The sequence below is a fragment of the Monodon monoceros genome, unplaced genomic scaffold (assembly GCF_005190385.1).
Source record: "Monodon monoceros isolate NGI ecotype Baffin Bay Population unplaced genomic scaffold, NGI_Narwhal_1 Super_Scaffold_1, whole genome shotgun sequence".
NCBI lineage: Eukaryota > Metazoa > Chordata > Mammalia > Artiodactyla > Monodontidae > Monodon > Monodon monoceros.
The window spans coordinates 64,838,260-64,864,084 of NW_021703765.1; the positions used below are offsets into that span (position 1 = coordinate 64,838,260).

Genomic DNA, 25,825 nt, shown 5'->3' on the forward strand with positions numbered 1-25,825 from the left:
TTATATGCTATAAAAGCAATGCAATTCCTCCAAAGTAAAGAAGACAATCTCTATCTTTGGAATTTAACTCACAACATGAGGGCAATCATGGCCTTGTCAAATAGCTATAAAACACCCAAACCCACTGTGTTGGGAAAGTCGCTTAACCTCTCTGGGTCTCAGCTTCCACACTCATCAAGTGGGCTTTCAGGATTAATACCTTCTGAGTCTACGAGCTTGAGATGGTTTTGTATAAACCGTGGAGTATTTTTCACTGCTATAATCATTTTCTTTTAATCCTTTAACATCCCATTCTATATCTTAAAATCATTTTGGGGGATGTCAATGACCCTTAACACTTAATTTCTGTGTGCCTTCTACTTTCCCTTACTCAGGTACTGCCACTGCAATCATGTTCCTTACTACTAATAATCAGGAGTTGACTTACAATAATGAACTCTAATGCAACAAAAATGGTGATTGTCATGTTAATGAAAAATACAAGTTTTTTAGCACCAAGCATGCTGTTGATATTCAGCAATTACCAATGATTACAAATGTTTCCTACTAGAGCATGGACTTGAGAATATGGGGAGGCGGAAGGGTAAGCTGTGACAAAGTGAGAGAGTGGCATGGCCATATATACACTACCAAATGTAAAATAGATAGCTAGTGGGAAGCAGCCGCATAGCACAGGGAGATCAGCTCGGTGCTTTGTGACCACCTAGAGGGGTGGGATAGGGAGGAGGGTGGGAGGGAGACGCAAGAGGGAAGAGATATGGGAACATATGTATATGTATAACTGATTCACTGTTATAAAGCAGAAACTAACACGCCATAGTAAAGCAATTATACTCCAATAAAGATGTTAAAAAAAATGTTTCAAACACTGAGAATAAGAATTCTGCAGAGAGCTATGAATAGGAAACAATAGTAAATTCAGTGCTGGCAGCACAAAGCTCAATTCCAAATGCCTAAACCTGAAGTAAAATGAACAGACTCTGAAACACCACCCATGACTAAGTGTTACCCAGTGGATTAACTCCTCCTGCCCTGGACTCTGTGAAAATTGTAATTTATATTTAAAAGTACTTCAAAAAAAGAAGAGGAAAAAGGCCAATTCCTTTAGAAATGATGTGCTCTGACCCCACCTAGTGGTGTCGGAGTGATTCCTGAACTAGGACAAGTGCCTCAACTCAGCACAGGTGACTGAAGATTTCCCGAGGTCAGCACTGAATTGGTAATAAATTTTTGCTTGACAAAAATGTACTAAAGCGGGCTTCCCTGGTGGCGCAGTGGTTAAGAATCTGCCTGCCAATGCAGGAGACATGGGTTCGAGCCCTGGGCCTGGAAGATCCCACATGCCGCGGAGCAACGAAGCCCGTGAGCCACAACTACTGAGCCTGCGCTCTAGAACCTGCGCGCCACAACTACTGAAGCCTGTGCACCTAGAGCCTGCACTCCACAACAAGAGAAGCCACTGTAATGAGAAGCCTGCACGCCACAATGAAGAGTAGCCCCTGCTCGCCACAACTAGAGAAAGCCACGCACAGCAACGAAGACCCAACGCAGCCAAAAATTTAAAAAAATTTTTTAAAAAGTACTAAAACATGTGGACTTAGAATCTAAATCAGACAAAGCACAGACAGGAGGATGAAACACATCATCCTGTCACAAACCAGAGAAGCCTCGTCATCAGCTGGCTAAAATGATTACCAGCTCTGAGAAAACTCAATTCTGGGTTTTTAAGACCACAAATGCTCTTTTAACTTCTGAAATTAAGAATAAACAAGCACCAAAAATGTTCTTGGAGAAGAATGCAAAACTAGCATGAATAATTGGAGAAGTCATCAAAAACAAAAGAGAAAAATTTCAAAATGACACATGGGGGACAAAGGAATCGAGAATAATGAAGCATGGCAGAAATCAGAAAAGAATCCTGCTATCACAGTGGACATCAAGCTAAATAGAGACCATTTATAGAGCACATTACAAAAAAGATCCTTAAATATATGGCATAAGGTAAAGCTCACTATATTTAGACTAATTGTGGAGTCTAGAGGGTCTATAATTACAAAGCCATGGATAACCTGAAGAAGATTCAAAGAAAATGAAGGAGATGATTAAAGGAGAAAATTTACAGTGCCTTTAGCATGAGACCTTTCCTCTTTATTCTCACACTCCCAACTCATGATACGAAGCTAATGTTTACCAAGTGCTTACTATGGTCGGGCCCTGGGCTAAGCACCTGTAAAGGTCTACCTCGTTCATGCCTTGAAACAATCCTATAAGAAAATACTATTATTCTCATTTAGAATAATAGTATTTAGGTTTAGAGAGGTAAGTCTAAGATCCATCACGGAGACGGGGGCAGTGGTGTGTCTTCCTTCCACCTAAGCCAACTTACCCCATCAGGATGCTGGCTCTTTTCCCTAAGCAATATTTGTTCTGTCCTCTAGCAGATTTTCTCATACCCACGTGCTCAAACCCTGAAATGACTTCCTACCTAAGGAGGAAATATGAAACAGAAAGTTGCACAACGAGCTTCTTCTGCCCAGATCACCTAAAATAGGATGCGAAGCTGAGAGCCTTTGAAATCAAGTTCTTCCCCCTGTTTTACAGTGGAAGAACTGAGGCCTGGGAGAAAAAAGAGATTTGCCCAAGGTCACAGAAGAGCTCCACGGAGAAGCCAGGGTTCAAACACCAGTTTGAACTCCCTCCTGGAGTTTACATCCTGGAAGGGAATCATTTGCCTCGATTTTGGGGTGTCTAGGATTTAACATCTTACTGAAATCACCAGAGTTGTTCTGCCTTCTCTTTTTGAAAGTTCCGCCCGTTATGGACCACTGTATGTCCACTTGTATGCTGGAATGATCTATGATGTTGGTATTTAATCCAATCATAATTGTGCTTGGGTATGTGAAAATGATTGGGATGCCAACAAACAGGAGAAGGAGGCTTTGGTTTTGATATAAGATGGTATTAGTATCTCTCACAACTCAAGTTCGAGAAATTTTTCATATTTGGCTCTTCTTACTGATAGATTGAATTATCAGAGTAAAATTCCTACCTAGAAAAGAAGTAACAAAACCGTTTAGCCTCCTGGCAAATTACATTCAGCACCCACTTTCTCAAAATGACAACTATCAAATCTTTCAAGTGGAAAAATCCTCCACAGCATCAAGCCAATTATGCAATGCAGTAAGTGGTGCAAGAAAGAGATGTTTCCCCCTATCTCTGCAGCAAAAAAGTCTGGAATGATTAGCATCATTACCATGATTCGTATGTTAACTACCACTGGTTCTGAAATTGAGTACTTCTTAGAAAGCCACCTACATTTGACCTCAATAAAACCAAGAATTCCTCAAGTACCATCTCTCTTTTTTTCAAAATGCATCTTTGCATTAGCATCTTCTTGCATTAGCATCTTCTCGCATTAGCATCTTGCTCAGTTAATGTACAACATAAAAATAGAGCAGGAGAGCAAGACTAGTGGCTTCTCAGAGTTCTCTCCATCATCATAAATCAAACTACCATTACTTTCGACAGAATATTTGAACATGGTTTACAAACAGGTATTTTCACTGGAAATTTGAGGTTTGATGAGATACAATGGCTGGACAAATCACAACAGGGCAGTCAGTGCCCATGGTGACCCAAGCCTCCTGCTTTAGGCTGACTATAGCCCCTTCCTTTCTGCCCAGCACTAAGCATTCCATGAGTCCTTAGAACAACCTTGCAGGGTCAGTAATAGTAGTTCCATTTTACTGATGTGCATACTGAGGTTCAGAGAGCTTGAGTATCTTATCCAAGCTTTAAGTAGTTTAGCTGGAATTCAAGCCCAGGTCTGTCTTATTTCAAAGCCTGTGCACTTTATACTACTACCTTTTTTATTTTTATAAATTTATTTATTTTATTTTTGGCTGCGTTGGGTCATCGTTTCTGCGCGCGGGCTTTCTCTAGTTGCACTGAGCGGGGGCTACTCTTTGTTGCGGTGCGCGGGCTTCTCATCACAGTGGCTTCTCTGGTTGTGGAGCATGGGCTCTAGGCATGTGGGCTTCAGTAGTTGTGGCACGCGGGCTCAGTAGCTGTGGCTTGCAGGCTCTAGAGCGCAGGCTCAGTACTTGTGGCTCACGGGCTTAGTTGCTCCGCGGCATGTGGGATCTTCCCGGACCAGGGCTCGAACCCGTGTCCCCTGCATTGGCATGCGGATTCTTAATCACTGTGCCACCAGGGAGGCCCTCTACTACTACTTTTAACTACTACTAATGCTTTGCTACTTTAGTGTGGTCCCTGGACAAGTAGCATTGGCATCACTCGAGAATTTGTTAGAAATGCAGAATTTTCAGTCAACCGCAGAACTACAGAATCAGAATCTGCATTTTACCAAGATCTTCAGGTCATTTATGTGTACATTAAAGCTTGACAGGCTGTATGTTGTAACAGTCTGTCTCTCTGAATATCACTACTATTATTCCTTCCACTGGTTCTCAATGTGGTGGAGGATAGGGTGGAGGGAAGAGGAGGGTGTTTTGCCTTCAGGGACAGTTGACGGTGTCTGAAGACATTTTTCAGTTGTCACAACTGGGGCAAGATAGGAGATGCTCCTGTAATCTAATGGGTGGAGGCCAGAGATGCTGCTACACATCCTACAGTTCACAGGACAGTCCCCACCACAAAGAACCCTCCAGCCAAAATGTCAATAGTGCCAAGGTTGAGAAATCCCGACATTGCTCATAATAGTGTCCATCCTCTTTGGGTCTGGGGTCTGTTTAAAGAAGAAAAACTAAGAGTTTTTCATTGCAAAATTATGGCCGAACAATGTCACAAAAAATTCCTTTCCCTGTGGGTCAGTCTCTCACATGTAGCAAATAGTAACTTTGATCAGGGGTCAGTAAACTGTGGTCCACAAGACAAGTCCAACCCACTGCAGTTTGAGAACTAAGAATGAGTTTTACATTTTTAAATGATTGAAGAAAACTTTTTTAAGTTTAAAAAATTTTTTATTTTATTTTATTCTTTGGCCATGCTGTGTGGCTTGTGGGATTGTAGTTCCCCAACCAGGGATTGAACCCGGGCCCTCGGCAGTGAAAGCGTGGAGTCCTAACCACTGGACTGCCAGGGAATTCCCCCCCCCGCAAAAAATTTTAATAACATTTCCTCACTTGTGAAAATTACATGAAATTCAAATTTCAATGTCCATAAAGAAAGTTTTATTGGAACAAAGTCATGTCTATTATTGTTTACTTTTATCAAAGTCTGCTTTTTAAAAAACAGCTCTACTGAGATATAATTCACATACCTTAAAATTCACCTATTTAAAGTGTACAGGTAAATGGTTTTTAGCATAGTCACCGAGTTGTGCAGCCATCAGAGTCAAGTTTAGAACATTTTCATCACCTTAAAAAGAAACCTCGTACTCTTTAGCTATAGTGCCCCTATCCCCGCACCTAATTTCCCAGCCCTAAGCAATCACAAATCTACTTTCATTATAGATATCCCTATAATAGACTTGTATATGAATGGAATCGTATAATATATGATCTTCTGTGACTTGCTTCTTCCACTTATAATGTTTTCAAGGTTCATCCATGTTGTAGCATGTATTGTTACCTCCTTCCTTTTTATTGCTAAATAATATCTCATTGTACATACAGACCACATTTCGTTTATCCATTCATCATCTGATGGACATCTGGGTTGTTCCACCTTTTGGCTTTTACGAATAATGCTGCTATAAACATTCACGTACAAGCTTCTCTATAGACATGTTTTCACTTTTGAGTAGATACCTACAAGTAAAATTGCTGGACCATATGGTAACTCTATGTTCAACTGTTTAAGGAACTGCCAGACTCTTCCAAAGTCGCTGCACCATTTTACATCACCACCAGCGGTATATGAGGATTCCAATTTTTTCATATTCTCACCAACACTTGTTACTATATGTCTTTTTTCTTTTTTAAATTTATTTAATTTATTTACTTTTGGCTGCATTGGGTCTTCGTTGCTGCTCACGGGCTTTCTCTAGTTGCGGTGAGTGGGGGCTACTCTTCGTTGCGGTGTGCGGGCTTCTCATTGCGGTGGCTTCTCTTGTTGCAGAGCGTGGGCTCTAGGTGCGCGGGCTTCAGTACTTGTAGCACGTGGGCTCAGTAGTTGTGGCTTGCGGGCTCTAGAGCAAAGCCTCCATAGGTGTGGCACATGGGCTTAGTCGCTCAACGGCATGTGGGATCTTACCGGACCAGGGTTCGAACCTGTGTCACCTGCACTGGCAGGCAAATTCTTAACCACTGCGCCACCAGGGAAGTCCCTATATGTCTTTTTGATTCTAGTCATACAACTGGTTGGCTCTCATTATGGTAAAATGGTATTTCCAATATATTTTAAATGATGAAAGGGAAGAACCTACAACCAAGATTACTCTACCTGGCAAGGATCTCGTTCAGATTTGATGGGGAAATCAAAAGCTTTACAGACAAGCAAAAGCTAAGAGAATTCAATACCACCAAACCAGCTCTACAACAAATGCTAAAGGAACTTCTCTAAGTGGGAAACACAAGAGAAGAAAAGGGCCTACAAAAACAAACCCATAACAATTAAGAAAATGGTAATAGGGACATACATATCAATAATTACCTTAAACGTGACTGGATTAAATGCTCCAACCAAAAGACACAGGCTCGCTGAATGGATACAAAAACAAGACTCATATATATACTGTCTACAAGAGACTCACTTCAGACCTAGGGACACATACAGACTGAAAGGGAGGAGATGGAAAAAGATATTCCATGCAAATGGAAATCAAAAGAAAGCTGGAGTAGCAATACTCATATCAGATAAAATAGACTTTAAAATAAAGAATGTTACAAGAGACAAGGAAGGACACTACATAATGATCAAGGGATCAATCCAAGAAGAAGATATAACAATTACAAATATATATGCACCCAACATAGGAGCACCTCAATACATAAGGCAACTACTAACAGCTATAAAAGAGGAAATCAACAGTAACACAATAATAGTGGGAGACTTTAACACCTCACTTACACCAATGGACAGATCACCCAGACAGAAAAGTAATAAGGAAACACAAGCTTTAAATAATACATTAAACAAGATGGACTTAACTGATATTTATAGGACATTCCATCCAAAACCAGCAGATTACACTTCTGTCTCAAGTGCTCATGGAACATTCTCCAAGATGGATCACACCCTGAATCACAAATCAAGCCTTGGTAAATTTAAGAAAACTGAAATCATATCAAGTATCTTTTCCGACCACAACGCTATGAGACTAGATATCAATTACAGGAAAAAATCTGTAAAAACTACAAACACATGGAGGCTAAACAATACACTACTAAATAACCAAGAGATCACTGAAGAAATCAAAGAGGAAATCAAAAAATACTTAGAAACAAATGACAATAAAAACACAACGACCTGGACTTCCCTGGTGGCACAGTGGTTAAAAATCCACCTGCCAATGCAGGGGACACGGGTTCGAGCCTTGGTCCGGGAAGATCCCACATGCCGTGGAGCAACTAAGCCTGTATGCCACAACTACTGAGTCCGGGCTCTAGAGACTGCGAGCCACAACAACTGAAGCCCGCGTGCCTAGAGCCCATTCTCCACAACAAGAGACGTCATTTCAGTGAGAAGCCCGTGCACCAAAATGAAGAGTAGCCCCCACTCACCACAACTAGAGAAAGCCCGCGCACTGCAACGAAGACCCAACACAGACAAAATAAATAACTAAATAAACAAATTTAAAAACAAACAAACAAACACGAAGACCCAAAACCTATGGCATGCAGCAAAAGCAGTTCTAAGAGGGAAGTTTAGAGCAATACAAGAAACAAAAACCTTACACCTAAAGCAATTAGAGAAAGAAGAACAAAAAAAAACCAAAGTTAGCAGAAGGAAAGAAATCATAAAGATCAGATCAGAAATAAATGAAAAAGAAATGAAGGAAACAATAGCAAAGATCAATAAAACTAAAAGCTGGTTCTTTGAGAAGATAAACAAAATTGATAGACCATTAGCCAGATTCATCAAGAAAAAAAGCGAGAAGACTCAAATCAATAGAATTAGAAATGAAAAAGGAGAAGTAACAACTGACACTGCAGAAATACAAAGGATCATGAGAGATTCCTACAGCAACTATATGCCAATAAAATGGACAACCTGGAAGAAACGGACAAATTCTTAGAAAAGCACAACCTTCTGAGACTTAACGAGGAAGAAATAGAAAATATAAACACCCAATCACAAGCACTGAAATTGAAACTGTGATTAAAAATCTTCCAACAAACAAAAGCCCAGGACCAGATGGCTTCATAGGCTAATTCTATCAAACATTTAGAGAAGAGCTAAAACCTATCCTTCTCAAACTCTTCCAAAATATAGCAGAGGCAGGAACACTCCCAAACTCATTCTACGAGGCCACCATCACCCTGATACCAAAATCAGACAAAGATGCCGCAAAAAAAGTACAGGCCAATATCACTGATGAACATAGATGTAAAAATCCTCAACAAAATACTAGCAAACAGAATCCAACAGCACATTAAAAGGATCATACAACATGATCAAGTGGGGTTTATTCCTGGAATGCAAGGACTCTTCAACATAAGCAAATCAATCAATGTGAAAAACCATATTAACAAATTGAAGGAGAAAAACCATATGATCATCTCAAAGATGCAGAAAAAGCTTTCAACAAAATTCAACACCCATTTATGATAAAAACCCTCCAGAAAGTAGGCATAGAGGGAACTTACCTCAACATAATGAAGGCCATATATGACAAACCCACAGCCAATATCGTTCCCAATGGTGAAAAACTGAAACCATTTCCTCTAAGATCAGGAACAAGACAAGGCTGCCGACTCTCACCACTATTATTCAACATAGTTTTGGAAGTTTTAGCCACAGCAATCAGAGAAGAAAAGGAAATAAAAGGAATCCAAATCGGAAAAGAAGAAGTAAAACAGTCACTGTTTGCAGATGACATGATACTATACATAGAGAATCCTAAAGATACTACCAGAAAACTACTAGAGCTAATCAATGAATTTGGTAGAGTGGCAGGATACAAAATTAATGCACAGAAATCTCTTGCATTCCTATACACTAATGATGAAAAATCTGAAAGAGAAATTAAGTAAACACTCCAATTTACCACTGCAACAAAAAGAATAAAATACCTAGGAATGAACCTACCTAAGGAGACAAAAGACCTGTATGCAGAAAACTATAGGACACTGATGAAAGAAATTAAAGATGATACAAACAGATGGAGAGATATACCATGCTCTTGGATTGGAAGAATGAACATTGTGAAAATGACTCTACTACCCAAAGCAATCTACAGATTCAATGCAAGCCCTATCAAACTACCACTGGCATTTTTCACAGAACTAGAACAAAAAATTTCACAATTTGTATGGAAACACAAACGATCCCAAATAGCCAAAGCAATCTTGAGAAAGAAAAACGGAGCTGGAGGAATCAGACTCCCTGACTTCAGACTATACTACAAAGCTACAGTAATCAAGACAACATGGTCCTGGCACAAAAACAGAAATATAGATCAATGGAACAGGATAGAAAGCCCAGAGATAAACCCATGCACATATGGTCACCTTATCTTTGATAAAGGAGGCAAGAATATACAATGGAGAAAAGACAGCCTCTTCAACAAGAGGAAAAACTGGAAAGCTACATGTAAAAGAATGAAATTAGAACACTCCCTAACACCATACACAAAAATAAACTCAAAATGGATTAATGACCTAAATGTAAGGCCAGACAGTATAAAACTCTTAGAGGAAAACATAGGAAGAACATTCCATGACATAAGTCATGGCAAGATCCTTTTTGACCCACCCCCTAGAGAAATGGAAATAAAACCAAAAATAAACAAATGGGACCTAATGAAACTTAAAAGCTTTTGCACAGCAAAGGAAAACATAAATAGGACGAAAAGACAACCCTCAGAATGGTAGAAAATATTTGCAAATGAAGCAACTGACAAAGGATTAAACTCCAAGCAGCTCATGCAGCTCAATATGAAAAAAGCAAACAACCCAATCCAAAAATGGGCAGAGGACCTAAATTGACATTTCTCCAAAAAAGATATACAGATTGCCAACAAACACATGAAAGCATGCTCAACAACACTAATCATTAGAGAAATGCAAATCAAAACTACAATAAGGTATCACCTCACACCAGTTAGAATGGCCATAATCAAAAAATCTACAAACAATAAATGCTAGAGAGGGTGTGGAGAAAAGGGAACCCTCTTGCACTGTTGGTGGGAATGTAAATTGATACAGCCACTATGGAGAACAGTATGGAGGTTCCTTAAAAAACTACAAATAGGAGCTTCCCTGGTGGCGCAGTGGTTGAGAGTCCGCCTGCTGGTGCAGGGGACGCGGGTTCGTGCCCCAGTCCGGGAAGATCCCACATGCCGCGGAGCGGCTGGGCCCGTGAGCCATGGCCGCTGACCCTGCGCGTCCAGAGCCTGTGCTCCGCAGCGGGAGAGGCCGCGCAGTGAGAGGCCCGCGTACCACAAAAAATAAATAAATAAATAAAAAACTACAAATAGAACTACCATATGACCCAGCAATCCCACTTCTGGGCATATAACCTGAGAAAACCATAATTCAAAAAGAGTTATGTACCACAGTGTTCACTGCAGCTCTATTTACAATAGCCAGGACATGGAAGCCACCTAAGTATCCATCGACAGATGAATGGATAAAGATGTGGCACATGTATACAATGGAATATTACTCAGCCATAAAAAGAAGTGAAACTGAGTTACTTGTAGCAAGGTGGATGGACCTAGAGACTGTCAAACAGAGTGAAGTAAGTCAGAAAGAGAAAAACAAATACCATATGCTAACACATATATATGGAATCTAAAAAGAAAAGGTTCTGAAGAACCTAGTGGCAGGACAGGAATAAAGATTCAGATGTAGGGCTTCCCTGGTGGCACAGTGGTTGACAGTCCGCCTGCCAAAGCAGGGGACACGGGTTTGTGCCCCCGTCTGGGAAGATCCCACATGCCGCGGAGCGGCTGGGCCCGTGAGCCATGGCCGCTGAGCCTGTGCGTCCGGAGCCTGTGCTCCGCAACAGGAGAGGACACAACAGTGAGAGGCCCGCGTACCGCAAAAAAAAAAAAAAAAAAAAAAAAAAAGATGCAGATGTAGAGAATGGCCTTGAGGACACGGGGAGGGGGAAGGGTAAGCTGGGACAAAGTGAGAGAGTGGCATGGACATATATACACTACCAAATGTAAAATAGATAGCTAGTGAGAAGAGTGCTTTGTGTCCACCTAAAGGGATGGGATAGGGAGGGTGGGAGGGGGATGCAAGAGGGAGGAGATATGGGGATGTATGTATATGTATAGCTGATTCACTGTGTTATACAGCAGAAACTAACACACCATTGTAAAGCAATTATACTCCAATAAAGATGTTAAATAATTTAAATATCTGTATACAAGATAATATTATGTGTAAACAGACGTAGGTTTACTTCTTCCTTTCCAATATAGATGCCTTTTATTTCATGTCTTGCCTAATTGTCCTGGCTAGAACCAGCAGTACAATGTTGAATAGAAGTGGTGAGAGGGGACATCCTTGTCTTATTCCTGATCTTAAAGAGTAAACATCCAGACTTTCACCATTAAGTGTGATATTGGGCTGTTCCCTTCTATTCCTATTTTGTTGGGTGCTTTTATTATGAAATGCTGTTGCACTTTGTCAAGTGCTTTTTCTGCATCTATTGAGATAATCCTGTAATTTCTGCTTTTTGTTCTATTGATATTATATATTACATTAATTGATTTTTGGATGTTAAACCAACCTTGCATTTCTGGGATAAATCTCACTTGGTTATGGAGTATAGTTTTTTTAATATGTTGCTGGATTCCTAATATTTTTGTTAAGGATTGTGGCTTCCATACTCATAAGAGATATTGATCTCTAGTTTTATTGTGTTATCTTTGTCTTGTTTCAGTATCAGGATAATGATGGTCTCATAAAATGAGCTGGGATGTGGTCCCTCCTCTTCTAGTTTTTTGGAAACGTTTGTGAAGAATTGGTATTTATTGATCTTGAAATGTTTGGTAGAATTCAGTGGTGAAGCCACCTGGGCCACTAGTGGGTAGCACATGGGTTTTTTACTGTGAGTAGTATTTTTATTGCTAATTTACTCTTTCAGTTGTTATAGGTCTATTCAGATTATCTTTCTTCTTGAGTCACTTTTGGTAGCTGGTTTCATTTTAGGAATTTGTCCACTTCATTTATCTAATTATTTGGGATACAACTTCCATTTTATTTTTTGTTTTCTATGTTTTTCTTGTCTTTTTTAATTCTCTATTCCTCCTTTACTACTTGATTTGCATTAAGTGAATAGTTTCTAATGAAGCATTTAAATTTCTTTAATAATTTGTCCACTATTTATTTATTTATTTTTCCACTGTATTTTTAAAGATTTTTTTTTAAGTGGTTATTCTAGGGTTTAACCACATAATCCTGACTTATCAGAATCAGCTTCAGAGGGACTTCCCTGGCGGTCCAGTGGTTAAGACTTCGCCTTCCCATGCAGGTTCAACCCCTGGTTGGGGAGCTAAGATCCCACACGCCTTGGGGCCAAAAAACAGAAGCAAAATTGTAACAAACTCAATAAAAACTTTAAAAATGGTTCACATCAAAAAATATATATATTGGACTTCCCTGGTGGCGCAGTGGTTAAGAATCCGCCTGCCAATGCAGGGGACACGGGTTCAAGCCCTGGTCCCGGAAGATCCCACATGCCGTGGAGCAACTAAGCCCATGCACCACAACTACTGAGCCTGCGCTCTAGAGCCCGCAAGCCACAACTACTGAGCCCACGTGCCGCAACTACTGAAGCCTGCATGCCTAGATCCCGTGCTCCACAACAACAGAAGCCACTGCAATGAGAAGCCCGCGCACCTTAACAAAGAGTAGCCCCAGCTCACTGCAAGTAGAGAAAGCCCACGCACAGCAATGAAAATCAAATGCAGCCAAAAAGTAAATAATTAAACAAATTTTTAAAATATATATATATATTAAAAAAAAAGAATCAGCTTCAGATTTATACTAGCTTAACTGCAGCGATTATATAGAAATGTTATTCTACATAGTTCTGTTCCCTTCCCCCTTTTTTATAGTATTATAATTATTGTATACTATATCTATTAAAGTTACAAACCCAGCAATACATTGTTGTAGTTATTACTTTACCATCTGTAATCATTTCCTTAGCCTATTACAGCTTGGTTTTCACCCACCTCCTTTGTACTGTAATTGGCACACCTATTAAACATATATTACATTTCCATGTTATAGGCCCAACAATATAGTATATACAAATATTATTTTATATTATATACAAATTATTTTATATAATTGCATTTAAAATCAGTTAAAAGGAGGAAAATATACATTTATACTGTCTTTTATAATTATGTTATTACATTTACTGGTGCTCTTTGATTTTTTTCACGTGGATTTGAATTACTATCTGGGGTCACCTGCTTTAGGCCTAAAAAGCTTCCTTTAATATTTCTTGTAAGATGGGTCTTTAAACAACAAAGTCTCTGCTTTTGTTTATCTGGGAAATTCTTTATTTAACTTTGTTTTTGAAATGTCCTTTTCATTTATATCCAGCTATGTTGGAGATAGGTTTCCTAGCTGACAAGTTTTTTCTTTGAGCACTTTGAATGTTATCCCACTGCCTCTGGCCTCCACAGCTTCTGCTGAGAAGTTAGCTGTTAATCTTATTGGGGTTCCCTTATAAGTGTCAAATCATTTTTCTCTTGTTGCTTTCCAGATTTTCTCCCTGTCTGACTTTCAGCATTTTTACTATGATGTGTCTGTGAATCTCTTTGTGTTTATCCTCCCTGGAGTTCATTGAGCTTCCTGAATATACAGGTTATTGTTTTTCAATTAATTTAGGAAGTTTCAGCCAATTTTTTTGGAATATTTTTTCTCTCTCCTCTCCTCTGGTAGTCCCATTACACATGTTGGTGCACTGAATGATCCTCACATTTCTCTGAGGCTCTGTACATTTTTCTTCATTCTTTTTCTCTCTACTCTTCACCTTACATAATCTCTATCAATCTATCTTCAAGTATACTAATTATTTCTTCTGCCTGTTGGAATCTACCTTGAGCCCCTCTAGTGAATTTTTTATTTCAGTCATTGTATTTTCTAATTCCAGAATTTTTTTTAATTAATTAATTTAATTTATTTTATTATTTTGGCTGCGCTGGGTCTTTGTTGCTGTGCACGGGCTTTCTCTGGTTGTGGTGAGCGGGGGCTACTCTTTGTTGTGGTGTGCAGGCTTCTCATTGCAGTGGCTCCTCTTGTTGCAGAGCACGGGCTCTAGGCACCCGGGCTTCAGGAGTTGTGGCACACGGGCTTAGTTGCTCCACAGCAATGTGGGATCTTCCCAGACCAGGGCTCGAACCCGTGGATTTTAATTTGGTTGTTTTTATAATTCATATCGCTTTACTGACACTATCTAGTTGATGCAAAAATGTCATTATACCTTCCTTCTTAATCATGCTTTCTTTTAGTTCTGTGAACATATTTACAGCAACTCTAGGGAGTGGTTCCCCCCAACCCAACCGGGCTGGTTACTGTTATTTGCTTGTTTATTTGTTTAGTGACTGGCTGGACTGTTTTAGTGAACTCTATTTCCCCTGTCACAGTGTTAAGGCCTATGATGTTGCTCCTCAGGAAGACATATCTTTGGATTTGCCCAAAGTCACCCAAGATGACAGTGATCTTAGTAGGACTCTCCCTCTCTTTCCCTGGTCACACCCAACTGTTAAACTCCACTAATTGTGGTATATTATTCTATTATTTTCAATAATGCCCTGGGGCATAACTTGTTCTATAAAGTAATCCAATCAAAAGGTGGCTCTTTTGAGATTAGTGTTTGATATTTGTCCTGACCCCAGGAGGGCTCTTCTCAGCTGTCTTATTCTCTCCTGCAAACTAGCTGGCTTACAGTCTAGGCTGTATCTTTATTAAATCCACAAATCTCCTCCCAATTGCCTTTCACTAAAACCTCCACAGTTCTTGAAAGCACCCTTAGGCATAAATTTCTCCACACTCTACTGCAAATGAAGTCACTACTTTCTGGGAAGAGATTATGAGCCTGCTTCTCCCTCCAGGCAAAATCTCTGAGCTCTTGATAGAAGTGGGGAGGGGGAGACACACTAGCCTGAGGTCTTCTCAGTTTGCCTCTCCTGGCTGGTACCACCATCTCACAAACCGAGGATGGGGATAGAGCAAATGGGACCCCAGTACTCTCGGTGGGCCATGCCCAGAGTACAGCTTCCATTCCATAAGTAGGAGCTGGGTGAAGGAAGGAAGCCCCATCTTTCAGCTTCACTCAACCAGGATTTAGCCTCAGCAGCAAGTAGCCTTGGGCAGGAGAAGCCCTAAAGTCATGCTCCTCCTGGGAAGAAAGCTGTCTGACTGGGAGCTAGGGGGAGAGGGAGCCTAGTGTACTGGGTTGCAGCCGTTGTTGAGAGCTGGGAGCAGGGACGGTAGTAGTGGTCTTCCTTCAAATACCACAAACTCTCGCGACTTCCCTGGCAGTCCAGTGGTTAAGACTCCATGCTTAAACTGTAGGGGGCGTGGGTTCGATCCCCGGTCAGGGAACTAAGATCCCTTATGCCTCTCGGCCAAAACAAAAACAAATACCACAAACTCTTGCCTTTCTTACTGAATTTTCATAGATTTTCTTGAGTAGCTGTTTCTTCACTTGATGTTTGCCCTTAGGACAATTTCCAGAGGGTTTAAATTGGTTTTTTTTTTTAATGTTTTACCAGTTTACAGGGAACCAGGTCAGTGGAGTTCCTCACCCTGTCATGCTGGAAGTTGATCCTGTCTAAGGTTGCTTTTGTGCTACCATGGTAGAGCTGAGTTGAATAGTTGCATGTGAGACCCTAAAGCCGGCAAAGCTGAACATATTTACTATGTGGGCCTTTACAGAAAAAGTTTGCCAACCCCTGACTTAGGTTACTGCTGCCAATGCTGCTGGTCCACAGGCCACACTTTGAGTAGCAAGGACTTAAACTACTTGAGAGGCAGTACTGTATTGGCTAAGGTCTTGAATCAAAACCCCCCTTCGCCATTTACTAGATATATGGTTTGGGGTATCTACCTCACTGAGTTGTTTTGAGAATTAAGTGTATGAATATCTGGCATTTAGGAAGTATTCAATAAATGATAACTGTTACCATCATGATAGAAACTGTATGGAAAGTTTAAGACACCGTCTCTTTCCTCAAAGTTTTGTTTTGTTTTTTTCCCAGAAAATTTAAGCTGTGAAAAAGGGAAACAAGCACTATAGACTTTCCAATAAAACGAGAGGCAACTTATAATATCTGGGGTACATAATATTATCTAATAAAGTTTAAACTCTATAGAGCTGGAGCTTAAGCGTGACACTGAAAACTAGAATTCGCTACCACGAATGCTTTCAGACTCTTGCAGTAACAATGAATGAAAACCTTCAGGAAGTGCTTCCAAACCCAAAAACCCCATTGAAAAAAAGCAGCGATTATCTTTAACATGAGGATTTGGGCCTAGATGGCCCCTTCCAGTTCTGGTTGACTCTATCTTTGCCCAGAGCTGATATAAACAGAATCCCGAAGCTTCCACTTCCACTGTCACCGCGGCAAGGGCGTCCGCGTCGGTGCCGGACCAGCACCCGGCCGGATCCCGCCGCGCTCCCCTTCGCCGCAGCCCGTTGCAGCCAGTTACCTCGCAATTGAACTCCATCTCCGCGTCCATGGTGACGATCCGCACTGTGAACGTCTTGGGCTGCTTCCTCTTGAGCGAGCTGAAGCTCATTCGGGAAGCGATGGCCCCGGCCATGGCGCGGGGCTCAGGTTCGGGACCCTCGCGCCCCGAGGCCTGCGCTCTGGACCTTTTAGCCTCCCTGAAGGAGCCTCACAGGCCTCAGGGCCACCATGGTGGCCGGCCGGCCGGCCCGGGAGCTGGCTGAGCGGCGCGGGCCCCCAGCGGCCAGCATGGACCGCGAGGACCCTGCCCCGGGAACCGAAACGGGAGTTGGCGGGCGAACCCTGACGGCCACGGGAAGGGATCGCGATCGGGGACCGACGGGGCGGGCACGGCCCGGCTCTCCGGGACTCGGGCCGGGGACGCTGGTGACGCCCGGGGACGGGGCCCCTGGACGCCGGAGGCCCAGACCCCGCGCGCTTCTCAGCCGCCGAGGGAGGTGTCGGGGCCGCGCTGCAAGCCGGGCACGCACGTGCGCGCGTGGCTGTCACCGTCTTCACTCCGCGTGCCCGCGGGAAGCGTCCCCTCCCCGCAGACCCCGGCCAGCTCCCCGCCCCGCCCCGCCCTCGGGCCCCCGAGATCACTACACGCGGTGCAACCGAACTCGGCGGCTGCCGCCCCGACGCCGCGGTTGGCTGAGAACCCCGAGGGAGGGGGAACTTTCCCGCTCTGTCCCACCTTCTTCAACAAAACTTCACCAATTGGAAGTTCGGATCTAATTGGAGGCGCCGGCCTGGGCTCGGCGTTGAGTGGCTGAGGCGGCAGTCTCTCCGAATGCTTTTGTTCGCAGGGATAAGCCTACTCTAGCAAGGCTGGTTGAGGTGGCGGAGCCCGGCTTGCCTTTCCCGGGAAAACACGTAGAGGCTCGTTCCGGGGCGAGAGAGACGGGTCACCCCTGGTACCGCGAGGGATTGCCCTTCGGACCAAGTGTGCGCCGCGTGTGGCCCCCCAGGGGATCGTGTTTCGGACATCAGGCGGATAGTCCTGTTTAGCAGTTAATTAATTACATGTACTGACCTCTGTTTCTCAAACTTTCAAATCACTTGTGGAGGCCATTTAGGTAGCCGGCACTTTCCCTCCAAGTCCTTCTTCTCTTTAGGAGAAATTCTTATTATTACCGAGGGAGAGGGTAATAATTGTTCCTACGTCATGGGCTTGTTGAGGACTATAAAGCTTTAGAACGGCGGCTGGTCATATTAGGTTGAATCCTATGAAATTGCTCTTTTTGTATATTTTTTTTTTAATGAAAGTATTTTGGGGGAATTCCCTGGCGGTCCAGTGGTTAGGACTCCGCACTTTTACGGCGGAGGGCCCGGGTTCAATACCTGGTCGGGGAATTAAGATCCCGCAACCCACTGCCCGGACCAAAAAAAAAGCATTTTTCATTGTATACGGTGTGATTTCCAATTTATTTCAGATCATATACGTGTACTGTTTATTTTTTTAATGTCATCAAGGGTTAATATGGATGTGTGTGTGTGCATGTGTGCGTGTGTGTGTGTGTGTGTGTGAGGTGGAGAAGAATAACTTTGTGTATTAAAAAAAAAAAAATCCTATTTTTGAGTAACTCTCAATGGTTGAATACCTGAATGGTTGATCAAGAAGCATTCCACGAATAACTATCATTAGCATCACCCCAACCCTACAGGTGAAGAAATAGAAGCTCAGCATGACAGAGCTACTTGCTGGCTATCACCCAACTAGTGAGGGGCAAAGCTGGAACTCAAACCCAGGCCTATCTCACCCAGAGGCTGTTGGTATTACCTCTACTCTGCTCTGCTTCCCTGGTGGTGGCTTCTAAATTGCTCCTCCCTGTTCTGGCCCCAAGACCATGAAATACAGTTTTGGAACACTCAGCAGACACTGTTTATGTAACTATACTAATAGCATAAATTAGCTCTTTTCCATGGGCCCTGGTGGTGCCCGTGAAGCACCAGCCAGGCCCCAGGAATCATTTGCTGGCACACTCAGCAAGGCTGCCAGGCTGCTGTGGGGGAACTTTATGTCTTGCCTACTGCTAGCAAATTCTCCCCACCAAACTGGCTGTTTAGGGCACTCTGATTAGCGTGGGAGTGTCTATTTTCATTGCTTCAGTTCTTCCCTGCAGGTGGGAAAACCAGGCTGGATTCTCCTATGGGCTCCCCACAGGGACAACAAATCAGGGCTTTAACCCAGGGCCAAGACTGCTGACAGAAAAGAAGTGACTCTGAGAACCCACTGAGGAGTAGCAAGAGGAGGTGGATCAGCAGGGGCTAAAAATGACACTGATGGCCAGTAATAGCTCATTTTTATGGAGGGCTTGCTAGGTGCTAGGCACTGGGCTAATTGGCCAAACATGCCGTTAACATTCCTGGGGGACATCCAGGTAGATGTATGGGTCTGGACCTCAAAAAGGAGGCCAGGGCCAGGAATCAAAATAGACATGATGGAATATTATGCTGGCATTAAAAGTGCTGTTCACACAGAATAAATAGAGATGGTAATAGTACATACCAGATAAGGTTTTGAGAAAGAAAAATTCAGGTAGGGCTTACTAAGAAAGACCTGGCACACAGACACCAGTTACTGAATATTTGTTGCATGAATAAGTGAAGGACATGAGGAAATACTTACAGTCTCAACTATGGGAACAATGTTAATAGCTGCCATATATTAAGTGCTTACCATATACTCTGCAAAGTGCCTGGCATGCTTCTTCTGATCTTTATCAAAACCCTATTTGGTAGGTATATATTCCTTGTTTATACATGGGGAAGCTGGGTAAGGCTGAAATGAAGTAATTTACCCAAAATCATAATTGGTAGAGTTGCAATTTGCATATAGGACTGTTTTAATCCAGATCTCACCTGATATATTTTGTTTCTTCATTCTTCCAGAAGATGAGAGTTTCTCCAAGTGACATCCTTTCCCTCCAGGGGGGCATTTGGCAATGTCTGGAGATTTTTTTTTTTTTTGGTTGTCACAACCAGGGTGTGCCCTTCTCCCCTCTATGGGAAGATGAAGGATGTGCGACCTGGTACCTAAGACTTCTGAGGCCATAGCCTTATTTATTTATTTATTTATTTATTTTTAAGGCCACACCAGCAGCTTGCTGGATCTTAGTTCCCGATCAGGAATTGAACCCAGGCCTCGGCAGTGAAGGAGTCCTAACCACTGGACTGCAAGGGAATTCCCCTGAGGCCATAGCTAGGATGCTCCAAGGCGCTATTCTGAAGTACTGAGCCTGGATGAAAGTAGTTGCAGATAACAGCTCCTACCTGAATAGCAGTGAGTAAGAACATACAAGGCCTGGGACTTCCCTGGTGGTCCAGTGGTTAAGAATCCACCTTCCGAAGCAGGGAACATGGGTTCAATCCCTGGTCGGGGAACTAAGATCCCACATGCCGCAGAACAACTAAGCCCAGGTGCTGCAACTAGAGAGCCCATGCGCTCTGGAGCCCGCATGCCACAACTAAGACTCGACGCAGCCATAAATAAATAAATAAATACTTTTTTTAAAAAAAGAACCTACAAGGCCTTAGGAAATCACTGGTGCTCACCCTCTTCCCTTCAGGCCCAGGACTGAAGATTATTGAATTTGCCCAGACTGTCACCTGCAGTGTTGGAAGCAGGCAGATCTGAGTAGGAATTTCTACTTTTCTGTGACCTTGGGCATAACTTAGCTTCTCTGAGCCTCAGTTACCTCATCTGTAAAAATGGGCATAATAATACATGATATGACATGTTTAAGAGTCACTCTTAAATAGGAATTAATATTTATTGAGCACTCTAAGGTGCTGTGTAACCTAAAAAAGTTTTTGTTTTTTTTAAACCATTTCTGGACCTCCATTTCATCATCACTTAAAATGGGGAGAATAGGAAATGGGATTGCAAATACCAAAGCCTAAGAGCACATATAGATAGAACTTTAACTGGTGCTCATTTTCATATGCATGCATTTGCATTTAATTCTCATGATTAAGTAGATTATTATACCCATTTGACAGTTAAGAAAACAGAGACACCCAAAGCTAAGTTACTGGCCAAAGACCACACAGCCTAATAGAGATACAGCCTGGATCCCAAACCCAGGTCTCTAACCTGGGCCCATGGCCTTTCAAGGACAGCATGCTGCAGGTTGCAAGGGGCCTTGTCTACAGCAGGCACTGAAAAATGACCGTTTTCTGGCCTAAAATTCATGCTCATGACTAATTCGAAATTTTCTGCTATTTCTTTTTCTTTCTTTTCTTTTTTTGAAGATGTTGGGGGTAGGAGTTTATTAATTAATTTATTTATTTTGGCTGTGTTGGGTCTTCATTTCTGTACAAGGGCTTTCTCTAGTTGTGGCAAGCGGGGCCCACTTCATCGCGGTGCGCGGGCCTCTCACTATCGCGGCCTCTCTTGTTGCGGAACACAGGCTCCAGACGCGCAGGCTCAGTAGTTGTGGCTCACGGGCCTAGTTGCTCCGCGGCATGTGGGATCCTCCCAGACCAGGGCTCGAACCCGTGTCCCCTGCATCAGCAGGCAGATTCTCAACCACTGCACCACCAGGGAAGCCCAATTTTCTGCTATTTCTGTGCTCCTTACTGTGGTAGATAATTTTGAGTCTCAAGCTGACATTCTGTATTAGTTTCCAAGGCTGCTGTAGCAAAATCACACAAACTGGGTGGCCCAGAACAACAGAAATGTATTGTCTCACAGCTCTGGAGGCTAAAAGTCTGAGATCAAGGTGTCAGCAGGGCCCTGCTCCTTCTGTAACCTGTAGGGGAGGATCTTTTCCTTGACTCTTGTAGCTTCTGGAATCTCCAGATGTTCTCTGGCTTGTGGCTGCATCGCTCCAGTTTTCCCATGGTGTTCTCCCTGTGTCTCTTCACATCCTCTTCCCTCTGTGCATGGCTATCTACGTGTCTGTTTCCCCTTTTTATAAGGACACCAGTCAGGCTGGGCTAGAGCCCACCCTAATGACTTCATTATAACTTGATTACCTCTGTAAAGACCCTATTTCCAAATAATGTCACAATCTGAGGTGCTGGGCTTAGGACTTCAATATCATTTTTAGGGGACATATATGAGAAAAACACTCCTGTGTTTCTCCTTTACTCTCATACCCACAATACTTCTGACACCAAATGCATGGGTTTTCCACACTAAGCAATTCTCTGGGACACCAGCTGCATGTCGTATAATTTAATCCAATTCTGACACTAACTAGAGTTAGTACAGACCCCACAGGTTACGGGCTCAGTCCCACGAGACTGCCCCCCACCCTCGCCCCTGGCTTCAGACGCCAATCAAAATTCCAGGTTGTAATCTAAACTTCTAGAGGACTGGTTATACATCAGGGATCCTGTGACCTCCTCCTTAGGTTTGATAATTTGCTAGAATGGCTTGTAGAACTCAAGGAAACACTTATGTTAACCGGTTTTTTATTTAATAAAGGGTACAGATGAACAGCCAGATGAAGAGACACATAGGATGAGGTTTGCAGTGGTCCAGGGAGCAGGAACTTCTGTTCCCGTGGAATTGGGGTGCACCACCTTCCAAGCACATGCATGTGTTCACCAACCTGGAAACTCTCTGAACCCCATACTTTTGGGATTTTTATGGAGGCTTCCTCATGTAGGCATGATCCATCATCAACTCAACCTCTAGCCTTTCTTCCCTTCCAGGAGGGTGGGGGCTGGTGCTAAAAGCTCCAGGCTTCTAACGATGGTTTAATCTTTCTAGTAACCAGCCCCCGTTCCAGGAGCCCATCAAACATTGCCTCATTAGAGCAAAAGATGCTCCCATCACCCCGGAAATTCCAAGGGATTTAGGAGCTCTGTGTTAGGAACCAGGACCAAAGACCAAATAATTTGAATACACAGGGCTCCTGGTGCTTTTATCACTTAGGAAATTACAAGAGTTTTAGGAGCTCAGGTCAGAGACCACATAAAGATTTTCTATTATTTCACAGGACACAATTCAACTTACAACATTCCCCTTCGAGCAGTGGGCTCCAGGAGCCATATTTCTACCAGGATATCTGGGTAGGTCCAGGGAAGTCCCATTTTTTTCAGGAAGGATGCCTTCTGTAAACTTCACATGATTCAAAACGTTGCATACCAAGACCCATGTTTCCCCATAGGAATGAATGTGAAGGAGGCGATGAAACACGCTCGCACAGCTCGTAAATCTATAACCATCTTACCATATTTTTGCTTTTGATGCTGCTTCGTGTCTTCGCTGCGTTATCTCTATCCGCTGGCACTCTCCCAACTTTTCTGCACCGCCTGTCACGGAGGTGGTTCAATCTTCTTCACGGTGTTCTATCACGTCCAATAGCCGCTCCAAAGTACTGATTTGGGGGCGTGGTTTTCAGCATTGACCTCTCTATTTCGTGAACGATGTTGTTGAATGACGTTGTTATAGCTTTTTAAAGTTGTTTATAATGACAGTGAGTGGCAAAATAACAGCTCAGTAGTCACAAAGAGGCAGTTGCTGGAGTCCAAAGCATGCTGTGATTTGCTCCATAGTGACACAGAATGTGGTCGTTTTCCGGCTGTAGTGGCGCCGCCTTGTGGCATCAGCGTAAACACAATTTATAATTTGTTCCAACCCAACAGCTTTGAAATTGTTCAGTATTTAACCGGTTAAAATGTTCTCTTTCTCTGGCATTTGTATGATTTCCATTTTACACATGGGGTGGCACTTTGATCATGTTTTTATGTGGCACTGTGTCAAAGTCACAAAATTCATATACTATATGATGCATACTACAGAAAAGCTGGAACTTGGCAGTGTGGCTCATGCCCCAGCCGAGACATAAAAGCTTTCTTGTCTTTCCTGTCACTCCTGTTCGGGGTCTCATAGGAACTGGAGGATGCAATTCTCAGAGAGCAGTTGGGCCCGAGCGTAAGAGCCCATCAATAAGGAGCGGGTGACACTGCCACAGCTGGGTAATTTGTCTCTTTGCTCTTCTGCAGCCCATTCGGTGATGATCTATTTGTCCCAGGGAATAGATGATGGCAGGTTTGTCCATATTTTACACTTATGAACCTGCCTGCTCCTCTTCGCCTGGCTCTGCCCATCTGTCTTTGTCCCTGCTTCTCTCATTTCACTTCACAGATTGGGCAGTAGGTCTTGGCAATGAGTTATGAAGGTAGATTCCATGAGGGCATCTTTGGGAAACAAGGGAGGGAGAAGAAGAAATGGGTCAGCTCCCTGCAGAGAGGGGAGGATGAACAGGTTCAGGAGAAAGAGATGTCACAGACTCAGTAGTGAGCAGGAAGGGACCTCAGAGAGGAAGGGGAGATCCTAGAACGGAAGACAATGATGCTGGGGAGGCCTGCTCGTAGAAGATGGCTTGAAGTGCTGAGTCCAATCCCAATAATTAAGTTGGGCCTAGTGCAGAACATAATTGTGGTAGCCAGCCTCCAGGAGTCTTGTGTGTAGATATTCACACCCTTGTAATGTCCCCTCCCACACTGAGCAGGGCTGATAGGTGTAACCAATGGGATATTCAGAAATGACAGAGTGTGATTTCCAAGGCCAATTCATAAAAGTCCTTGGGGGACTTCCCTGGCGGTCCAGTGGTTACGACTCCACGCTTCCACTGCAGGGGGCACGGGTTTGATCCCTGTTCAGTGGAACTAAGATCCCACATGCTGCATGGCCTGGCCGAATTTAAAAAAAAAAAAAGTCCTTGAAGGTTCCACCTTACTCTCTCTTGGATCACTCGCGCTCGGGGAAGCCACCTGCCGTGGGGTGAAGACACCCAAGCAGCATCTGGAGAAGCACACGTGGCAACGAACTGAGGCACCTGGCCAACAACCAGTACTGACTTGCCAGGTGAGTGAGCGGCCCACCTTGGAAGCAGATCCCACAGCCTCCGTCAGGCCTTCAGATGACCACAGCCCAAGACAATATCTTGACTGCAAAATTGTGGGAGACCCTGAGCCAGAAACAGCCCAGCTAATCACTCATTCCTGAATTCCTGACCGATTTGGAACCGTGTGAGATCATAAATGTTTATTGTTTCAAGCTGCTAAATTTGGGGGTAATTTATTCTGCAGTAATTGGAAATGGTCTAATTATATAACTCCTTATTTGCAGAATTGTCATCCAACATCCATCTGGTTACTGCCCAGAATGCACGGTCCATGGGGCAGGGACCTATTCATACCAGGTGCTCAGTTAACGAGCATTGCATGTCACTGAGTGCCATAAAGACAGCCCCCCTGCCCTGCCACTTCAAGCAGGGTAAATGGGGTTAGTTAAGCAAGGAAGATTCTGGGGTGGAGTGGATGTGTGTCCCGGGGAGAGGGAAAGGGCCACAATTAGGATAACCATACATCCCAGTTTGCCCAGGATAGAGGGGTTTCCTGGGATAGGGGACATCTAGTGCCCAAACTGGGAAAGTCTGGGGTAAACTGGAATGAGCTGATCACCCTAGCTGGGGTGGGGGTGGAGATCTCGAAGCTGAATTTCCAGTGAGCCAGCCGCACTGGTTCACATGGCCTGGGTATGGAGACTCATCTCCCATCTCTCCTGGTCAGGGGTGAGACCATGCTCCCGGAGGACCTAGTTTGAGCCTCCTATCCCACTCGAATAGGGGGAGATGGGAAGACCATCTTAGAAATGCCTAGACCAGTGTGAGGAGGCTGCAGGTCAGCCCTCCCTTGTTTTCTCCAGCAGAGGTGGCCAGAAACACCAAGAATTTGGTGAGGACTCTCACCCTAGACCAGGAGGGCCAGCCCTTCCCTGTCCTGGCTTGGAAGCCAGGGGTCCTGGCTTCCTGTGGCTCGATTGCCAAACGCCCTCCACCACATGGCCAATAAGTTGCTGTGCAGCCTCTGTTGGCACAATCCAGTGACAGGTCACCAAGGCTGCCCACTCCATTGTTAGGAAAGTATTCCTTGTACTGAGAGAGATGCCTTCACATCATCTCCACCCTCTGATGACATTCGATGGTGCTGAACAATCCAAACCTATTCCTTCCTGGGGGCCCTTTCGCG

General features: G+C 43.4%; 1 protein-coding gene across 4 annotated transcripts in view; it reads right to left on the reverse strand.

Annotated features, from left to right (window-relative positions):
* NF2 (neurofibromin 2) overlaps positions 1–17,371 on the reverse strand; it is a 78,168-nt gene extending 60,797 nt beyond the window's left edge. For all 4 annotated transcript variants that reach the window (XM_029226306.1, XM_029226295.1, XM_029226324.1 and 1 more), the window contains exon 1: positions 16,812–17,371. In XM_029226306.1, coding sequence (XP_029082139.1) covers positions 16,812–16,925 — 114 coding nt within the window. In that variant the 5' untranslated portion in view covers positions 16,926–17,371. The remainder of the gene's footprint in view (positions 1–16,811) is intronic.
* Positions 17,372–25,825: the final 8,454 nt, after the last annotated feature.